This window comes from Salmo salar, unplaced genomic scaffold, assembly GCF_905237065.1.
Source record: "Salmo salar unplaced genomic scaffold, Ssal_v3.1, whole genome shotgun sequence".
Taxonomy (NCBI): domain Eukaryota; kingdom Metazoa; phylum Chordata; class Actinopteri; order Salmoniformes; family Salmonidae; genus Salmo; species Salmo salar.
Genome location: NW_025547278.1, coordinates 1 through 10000, shown reverse-complemented (window position 1 = coordinate 10000; position 10000 = coordinate 1). Strand labels below are relative to the sequence as shown.

The 10000-nt window shown below is 44.0% G+C and overlaps 1 protein-coding gene across 1 annotated transcript in view; it reads left to right on the top strand.

The window, feature by feature from the left end:
• Positions 1-8863, top strand: part of LOC123731767 (neuropilin-2) — a gene marked incomplete at both ends in the record, with an annotated part of 37002 nt that extends 28139 nt beyond the window's left edge. The window contains 2 exons of the mRNA XM_045711168.1: positions 4987-5064; positions 8671-8863. Coding sequence (XP_045567124.1) covers positions 4987-5064; positions 8671-8863 — 271 coding nt within the window. The remainder of the gene's footprint in view (positions 1-4986; positions 5065-8670) is intronic.
• Positions 8864-10000: the final 1137 nt, after the last annotated feature.

Below are 10000 nucleotides of genomic sequence, written 5' to 3'. Positions count from 1 at the left end.
GTTTACTGGGAGGGGACGGGACTACAGGCTGTGTCCCAGTGGTTTCAGGTTTACTGGGAGGGGACGGGACTACAGGCTGTGTCCCAGTGGTTTCAGGTTTACTGGGAGGGGACGGGACTACAGGCTGTGTCCCAGTGGTTTCAGGTTTACTGGGAGGGGACGGGACTACAGGCTGTGTCCCAGTGGTTTCAGGTTTACTGGGAGGGGACGGGACTACAGGCTGTGTCCCAGTGGTTTCAGGTTTACTGGGAGGGGACGGGACTACAGGCTGTGTCCCAGTGGTTTCAGGTTTACTGGGAGGGGACGGGACTACAGGCTGTGTCCCAGTGGTTTCAGGTTTACTGGGAGGGGACGGGACTACAGGCTGTGTCCCAGTGGTTTCAGGTTTACTGGGAGGGGACGGGACTACAGGCTGTGTCCCAGTGGTTTCAGGTTTACTGGGAGGGGACGGGACTACAGGCTGTGTCCCAGTGGGTTCAGGTTTACTGGGAGGGGACGGGACTACAGGCTGTGTCCCAGTGGTTTCAGGTTTACTGGGGAGGGGACGGGACTACAGGCTGTGTCCCAGTGGTTTCAGGTTTACTGGGAGGGGACGGGACTACAGGCTGTGTCCCAGTGGGTTCAGGTTTACTGGGAGGGGACGGGACTACAGGCTGTGTCCCAGTGGTTTCAGGTTTACTGGGAGGGGACGGGACTACAGGCTGTGTCCCAGTGGTTTCAGGTTTACTGGGAGGGGACGGGACTACAGGCTGTGTCCCAGTGGTTTCAGGTTTACTGGGAGGGGACGGGACTACAGGCTGTGTCCCAGTGGTTTCAGGTTTACTGGGAGGGGACGGGACTACAGGCTGTGTCCCAGTGGTTTCAGGTTTACTGGGAGGGGACGGGACTACAGGCTGTGTCCCAGTGGTTTCAGGTTTACTGGGAGGGGACGGGACTACAGGCTGTGTCCCAGTGGTTTCAGGTTTACTGGGAGGGGACGGGACTACAGGCTGTGTCCCAGTGGTTTCAGGTTTACTGGGAGGGGACGGGACTACAGGCTGTGTAAGACTGATATTACACCACCACCCAATAGACTCTAATATTATACCACCACCCAGTAGACTCTAATATTATACCACCCAATAGACTCTAATATTATACCACCCAATAGACTCTAATATTATACCACCACCCAATAGACTCTACTATTACACCACCCAATAGACTCTAATATTACACCACCACCCAATAGACTCTAATATTATACCACCACCCAGTAGACTCTAATATTACACCACCACCCAGTAGACTCTAATATTATACCACCCAATAGACTCTAATATTACACCACCCAATAGACTCTAATATTACACCACCCAATAGACTCTAATATTACACCACCACCCAATAGACTCTAATATTACACCACCACCCAGTAGACTCTAATATTACACCACCACCCAGTAGACTCTAATATTACACCACCCAATAGACTCTAATATTATACCACCACCCAATAGACTCTAATATTACACCACCACCCAATAGACTCTAATATTACACCACCCAATAGACTCTAATATTATACCACCACCTAATAGACTCTAATATTACACCACCACCCAATAGACTCTAATATTACACCACCACCCAATAGACTCTAATATTACACCACCCAATAGACTCTAATATTATACCACCACCTAATAGACTCTAATATTACACCACCACCCAATAGACTCTAATATTATACCACCACCCAATAGACTCTAATATTACACCACCCAATAGACTCTAATATTATACCACCCAATAGACTCTAATATTATACCACCACCCAATAGACTCTAATATTACACCACCACCCAATAGACTCTAATATTATACCACCCAATAGACTCTAATATTATACCACCACCCAATAGACTCTAATATTACACCACCACCCAATAGACTCTAATATTATACCACCCAATAGACTCTAATATTATACCACCACCCAATAGACTCTAATATTATACCACCACCCAATAGACTCTAATATTATACCACCACCCAATAGACTCTAATATTACACCACCCAATAGACTAAAATTACACCACCACCCAATAGACTCTAATATTACACCACCCAATAGACTCTAATATTATACCACCACCCAATAGACTCTAATATTACACCACCACCCAATAGACTCTAATATTACACCACCACCCAATAGACTCTAATATTACACCACCCAATAGACTCTAATATTATACCACCACCCAATAGACTCTAATATTACACCACCACCCAATAGACTCTAATATTACACCACCCAATAGACTCTAATATTATACCACCTAATAGACTCTAATATTATACCACCACCCAATAGACTCTAATATTACACCACCACCCAATAGACTCTAATATTACACCACCACCCAATAGACTCTAATATTACACCACCACCCAATAGATTCTAATATTATACCACCCAATAGACTCTAATATTATACCACCACCCAATAGACTCTAATATTACACCACCCAATAGACTCTAATATTACACCACCACCCAATAGACTCTAATATTATACCACCACCCAATAGACTCTAATATTATACCACCACCCAATAGACTCTAATATTATACCACCACCCAATAGACTCTAATATTACACCACCACCCAATAGACTCTAATATTACACCACCACCCAATAGACTCTAATATTACACCACCACCCAATAGACTCTAATATTATACCACCCAATAGACTCTAATATTATACCACCACCCAATAGACTCTAATATTATACCACCACCCAATAGACTCTAATATTACACCACCACCCAATAGACTCTAATATTACACCACCACCCAATAGACTCTAATATTATACCACCACCCAGTAGACTCTAATATTATACCACCACCCAATAGACTCTAATATTATACCACCCAATAGACTCTAATATTATACCACCACCCAATAGACTCTAATATTACACCACCACCCAATAGACTCTAATATTACACCACCACCCAATAGACTCTAATATTATACCACCACCCAATAGACTCTAATATTACATCACCCAATAGACTCTAATATTATACCACCACCCAATAGACTCTAATATTATACCACCACCCAATAGACTCTAATATTACACCACCACCCAATAGACTCTAATATTACACCACCACCCAATAGACTCTAATATTATACCACCACCCAATAGACTCTAATATTATACCACCCAATAGACTCTAATATTATACCACCACCCAATAGACTCTAATATTATACCACCACCCAATAGACTCTAATATTACACCACCACGCAATAGACTCTAATATTATACCACCACCCAATAGACTCTAATATTATACCACCACCCAATAGACTCTAATATTATACCACCCAATAGACTCCAATATTATACCACCACCCAGTAGACTCTAATATTATACCACCACCACCCAATAGACTCTAATATTATACCACTACCCAATAGACTCTAATATTATACCACCACCCAAAAGACTCTAATATTATACCACCACCCAATAGACTCTAATATTATACCACCCAATAGACTCTAATATTATACCACCACCCAATAGACTCTAATATTATACCACCACCCAATAGACTCTAATATTACACCACCACCCAATAGACTCTAATATTATACCACCACCCAATAGACTCTAATATTATACCACCACCCAATAGACTCTAATATTATACCACCCAATAGACTCTAATATTATACCACCACCCAGTAGACTCTAATATTATACCACCACCACCCAATAGACTCTAATATTATACCACCACCCAGTAGACTCTAATATTACACCACCACCCAATAGACTCTAATATTATACCACCCAATAGACTCTAATATTATACCACCACCCAATAGACTGTAATATTACACCACCACCCAATAGACTCTAATATTATACCACCACCCAATATACTCTAATATTACACCACCACCCAATAGACTCTAATATTACACCACCACCCAATAGACTCTAATATTACACCACCACCCAATATACTCTAATATTATACCACCACCCAATAGACTCTAATATTACACCACCACCCAGTAGACTCTAATATTATACCACCACCCAGTAGACTCTAATATTATACCACCACCCAATAGACTCTAATATTACACCACCACCCAATAGACTCTAATATTATACCACCCAATAGACTCTAATATTATACCACCACCCAATAGACTCTAATATTACACCACCACCCAATAGACTCTAATATTATACCACCACCCAATATACTCTAATATTATACCACCACCCAATAGACTCTAATATTATACCACCACCCAATATACTCTAATATTATACCACCACCCAGTAGACTCTAATATTATATGACTATCTCATTCCAGGTGACTACCTCATGAAGCTGGTTGAGAAAATGCCAAGGGTGTGCAATGCTGTCATCAAGGCAAAGGGTGGCTATTTTGAAGAATCTCAAATCTCAAATATATTTTTATATAACGTTTTTTTTTTTGTACATGATTCCATGTGTTATTTCATAGTTTTATTGTCTTCACTATTATTCTACAATGTAGAAAATAGTCACAAATTAACAAAAACCCTGAAATGAGTAGTTGTTCTATAACTTTTGACTGGTACTTTTGACTGGTACTGTCATATATATATATATATATATCCTGAGCTTTCTTTAATCTCCTAGATATTGGACAGACTCTTTAAAACCTTATGATTTATTTTTGAACTGTCTTTTTTTGCCATTTTTGAATGTGTTATTCAATGCGTTTCTATAGGCTATAGTAGTAAAGGCCAAATTCAATATTTTGAAAATACCAACTTTATTTACAAAAATGTTGTTACCTATAGGGATGCTTGAACTCCAGTGATCCATGGTTTGACATCTTAAAACAATTCCATACGTCAGTTCTCCATTTTAAGCAATCTTGTTCTTCTTCTCTCCTCTGTAAAGAAACCACCACTCTACCTGACAGTGCCACACCGACCCTGCCACGTTTAGAGGATACCACCGCTGCCCAAAGAGGAGCAGGTAATTATATACTCCTATCCTGCCACGTTTAGAGGATACCACCGCTGCCCAAAGAGGAGCAAGTAATTATATACTCCCATCCTGCCACGTTTAGAGGATACCACCGCTGCCAAAAGAGGAGCAGGTAATTATATACTCCCATCCTGCCACGTTTAGAGGATACCACCGCTGCCCAAAGAGGAGCAGGTAATTATATACTCCCATCCTGCCACGTTTAGAGGATACCACCGCTGCCCAAAGAGGAGCAGGTAATTATATACTCCCATCCTGCCACGTTTAGAGGATACCACCGCTGCCCAAAGAGGAGCAGGTAATTATATACTCCCATCCTGCCACGTTTAGAGGATACCACCGCTGCCAAAAGAGGAGCACGACCAAGTCCTGGAATACCTTGAAAATTAAAACAAATTCTGAAGTTGGTACTTAAAAAGTATTTAAATTCAAAGAAGAGGAGAACATGAAATGATCAAATATGTTAAAACATTTATTGAATTAATTTCCAGGCAGACTACAACATTTTATTGCCTCATGTGTTTGGCGCTCTGGTTGCCAGGTGAGCTCATTCATTTCACCCACTATGGCACTCAGCCAGGAAGGTACAGAACTGACTGATTAGGCGCGCCCGATAGCTAAAACGCCAGGCAAATGTAGATTCATCCTGCCAAATGTAGATTCATCCTGCCAAATGTAGATTCATCCTGCCAAATGTAGATTCATCCTGTCAAATGTAGATTCATCCTGCCAAATGTAGACTCATCCTGCCAAATGTAGGTTCATCCTGCCAAATGTAGGTTCAACCTGCCAAATGTAGACTCATCCTGCCAAATGTAGGTTCATCCTGCCAAATGTAGACTCATCCTGCCAAATTTAGACTCATCCTGCCAAATGTAGGTTCATCCTGCCAAATTTAGACTCATCCTGCCAAATGTAGGTTCATCCTGCCAAATGTAGGTTCATCCTGCCAAATTTAGACTCATCCTGCCAAATGTAGGTTCATCCTGCCAAATGTAGGTTCATCCTGCCAAATGTAGGTTCATCCTGCCAAATGTAGGTTCATCCTGCCAAATGTAGAATCAACCTGCCAAATGTAGGTTCATCCTGCCAAATGTAGGTTCATCCTGCCAAATGTAGGTTCATCCTGCAAAATTTAGACTCATCCTGCCAAATGTAGATTCATCCCTGCCAAATGTAGATTTATTCTGCCAAATTTAGATTTATCCTGCCAAATGTTGCTTCATCCTGCCAAATGTAGGTTCATCCTGCCAAATTTAGACTCATCCTGCCAAATGTAGATTCATCCTGCCAAATGTAGACTCATCCTGCCAAATTTAGACTCATCCTGCCAAATGTAGGTTCATCCTGCCAAATGTAGACTCATCCTGCCAAATGTGGGTTCATCCTGCCAAATGTAGGTTCATCCTGCCAAATTTAGACTCATCCTGCCAAATTTAGACTCATCCTGCCAAATGTAGGTTCATCCTGCCAAATGTAGGTTCATCCTGCCAAATGTAGGTTCATCCTGCCAAATGTAGACTCATCCTGCCAAATTTAGACTCATCCTGCCAAATGTAGGTTCATCCTGCCAAATGTAGACTCATCCTGCCAAATGTAGGTTCATCCTGCCAAATGTAGGTTCATCCTGCCAAATTTAGACTCATCCTGCCAAATTTGGACTCATCCTGCCAAATGTAGGTTCATCCTGCCAAATGTAGGTTCATCCTGCCAAATGTAGGTTCATCCTGCCAAATGTAGGTTCAACCTGCCAAATGTAGGTTCATCCTGCCAAATGTAGGTTCATCCTGCCAAATGTGGGGTTCATCCTGCCAAATGTAGGTTCATCCTGCCAAATGTAGGTTCATCCTGCCAAATTTAGATTTATTCTGCCAAATGTAGATTTATCCTGCCAAATGTTGCTTCATCCTGCCAAATGTAGATTCATCCTGTCAAATGTAGGTTCATCCTGCCAAATGTAGGTTCATCCTGCCAAATGTAGGTTCATCCTGCCAAATGTAGGTTCATCCTGCCAAATGTAGGTTCATCCTGCCAAATGTAGGTTCATCCTGCCAAATGTAGGTTCATCCTGCCAAATGTAGGTTCATCCTGCCAAATGTAGGTTCAACCTGCCAAATGTAGGTTCATCCTGCCAAATGTAGGTTCATCCTGCCAAATGTGGGTTCATCCTGCCAAATGTAGGTTCATCCTGCCAAATGTAGGTTCATCCTGCCAAATTTAGATTTATTCTGCCAAATGTAGATTTATCCTGCCAAATGTTGCTTCATCCTGCCAAATGTAGATTCATCCTGTCAAATGTAGGTTCATCCTGCCAAATGTAGGTTCATCCTGCCAAATGTAGGTTCATCCTGCCAAATGTAGGTTCATCCTGCCAAATGTAGGTTCATCCTGCCAAATGTAGATTTATCCTGCCAAATGTTGCTTCATCCTGCCAAATGTAGATTCATCCTGCCAAATGTAGGTTCATCCTGCCAAATGTAGGTTCATCCTGCCAAATGTAGGTTCATCCTGCCAAATGTAGGTTCATCCTGCCAAATGTAGGTTCATCCTGCCAAATGTAGGTTCATCCTGCCAAATGTAGGTTCAACCTGCCAAATGTAGGTTCATCCTGCCAAATGTAGGTTCATCCTGCCAAATGTGGGTTCATCCTGCCAAATGTAGGTTCATCCTGCCAAATGTAGGTTCATCCTGCCAAATTTAGATTTATTCTGCCAAATGTAGATTTATCCTGCCAAATGTTGCTTCATCCTGCCAAATGTAGATTCATCCTGTCAAATGTAGGTTCATCCTGCCAAATGTAGGTTCATCCTGCCAAATGTAGGTTCATCCTGCCAAATGTAGGTTCATCCTGCCAAATGTAGGTTCATCCTGCCAAATGTAGATTTATCCTGCCAAATGTTGCTTCATCCTGCCAAATGTAGATTCATCCTGCCAAATGTAGAGTCATCCTGCCAAATGTAGATTCATCCTGCCAAATGTAGATTCATCCTGTTGATGTTCATGAATGGTTTTGCCAGAACCTTCCAGGGATATAGATCTAGTTTTAATGGTATTTTAAAGAATCGGTTATTGTGGTGTTAGTTGAACACACAAGAGCACAAACACACACGCGCAGGGCTTCAGGGCTTCAGGGCTTCAGGGCTTCTGGGCTTCAGGGCTTCTGGGCTTCAGGGCTTCAGGGCTTCAGGGCTTCTGGGCTTCTGGGCTTCAGGGCTTCAGGGCTTCTGGGCTTCTGGGCTTCAGGGCTTCTGGGCTTCTGGGCGTCTTCGCATTGTACGTCTCAGACAGGTATTGATCACGATCAGTCTGATCAGCATCATTGATCCCTCCCTCCCTCCCTCCCACCCTCCCACCCACCCTCCCTTCCTCCCTCCCACCCTCCCTCCCTCCCTCTCTCTCTCTCCCTCCCTCCCTCCCTCCCTCCCTCCCTCCCTCCCTCCCTCCCTCCCTCCCTCTCTCTCTCTCTCCCTCCCTCCCTCCCTCCCTCCCACCCTCCTTCCCTCCCTCCCTCCCACCCTCCCTCCCTCCCTCCCTTCCTCCCTCCCTCTCTTTCTCTGTCCCCTCTCTCAATCTGTACCTCTCTCTCCTCTCTAGGCGCTACACCTTGGTCTCTGGGCGGTCTGTGTGACTTCGAGTCCAGTCTGTGTGGCTGGATACCAGACAGCATGTCAGAGTTGAACTGGTCTCTCCACAGCGGCAGCCTCTCGTCTGGTCGAACACCTAGTCTGGATCTACCTCTCTCTCTGCCCAAAGACGGTCAGTACCACAGTTATCTGGTCATCACTGGGTAGGAGACACACTCCATCTCTATCTTCTCCATAACTCTACATCTCCTGTCCCATTGGCTCTGCACCCCCACCCTGCACCCCCACCCTGCACCAACAGCACTGAGATGCTCTCCTTCTCTATCTGTCCTTCTCTATCTCTCCTTCTCTATCTCGCCTTCTCTCTCTCTCTCCTTCTCTCTCTCCTTCTCTCTCTCTCCTTCGCTCTCTCCTCTCTCTCCTTCTCTCTCCTTCTCAATCTCTCCTTCTCTCTCTCTCCTTCTCCCGCCTTCTCTCTCTCCTTCTCTCTCTCCTTCTCTATCTCGCCTTCTCTCTCTCTCTCCTTCTCTCTCTCCTTCTCTCTCTCCTTCTCTCTCTCTCCTTCGCTCTCTCCTTCTCTCTCTCTCCTTCTCTGTCTCTCTCTCCTTCGCTCTCTCCTTCTCTCTCTCCTTCGCTCTCTCCTTCTCTCTCTCCTTCTCTCTCTCTCCTTCTCTCTCTCCTTCTCTCTCTCCTTCTCTCTCTCTCCTTCTCTCTCTCCTTCTCTCTCTCTCCTTCTCTCTCTCCTTCTCTATCTCTCCTTCGCTCTCTCCTTCTCTCTCTCTCCTTCTCTCTCTCCTTCTCTATCTCTCCTTCGCTCTCTCCTTCTCTGTCTCTCTCTCCTTCGCTCTCTCCTTCTCTCTCTCCTTCTCTCTCTCTCCTTCGCTCTCTCCTTCTCTCTCTCCTTCTCTCTCTCTCCTTCTCTGTCTCTCTCTCCTTCTCTATCTCTCCTTCTCTCTCTCCTTCTCTATCTCTCCTTCTCTCTCCTTCGCTCTCTCCTTCTCTCTCTCCTTCTCTATCTCTCCTTCTCTATCTCTCCTTCTCTCTCTCCTTCTCTCTCTCCTTCTCTATCTCCTGAGCTCCAGCCTCGTCCTGTGGCCTGTCACGTTCCTGTCACACACACACACACACACACACACACACACACACACACACACACACACACACACACACACACACACACACACACATACACACACACACACACACACACACACACACACACACACACACACACACACACACACACACACACACACACACACACACACACACACTGCTGTCAGCAACACTTCCCACTGCTCAGACACACACACACACACACACACACACACACACACACA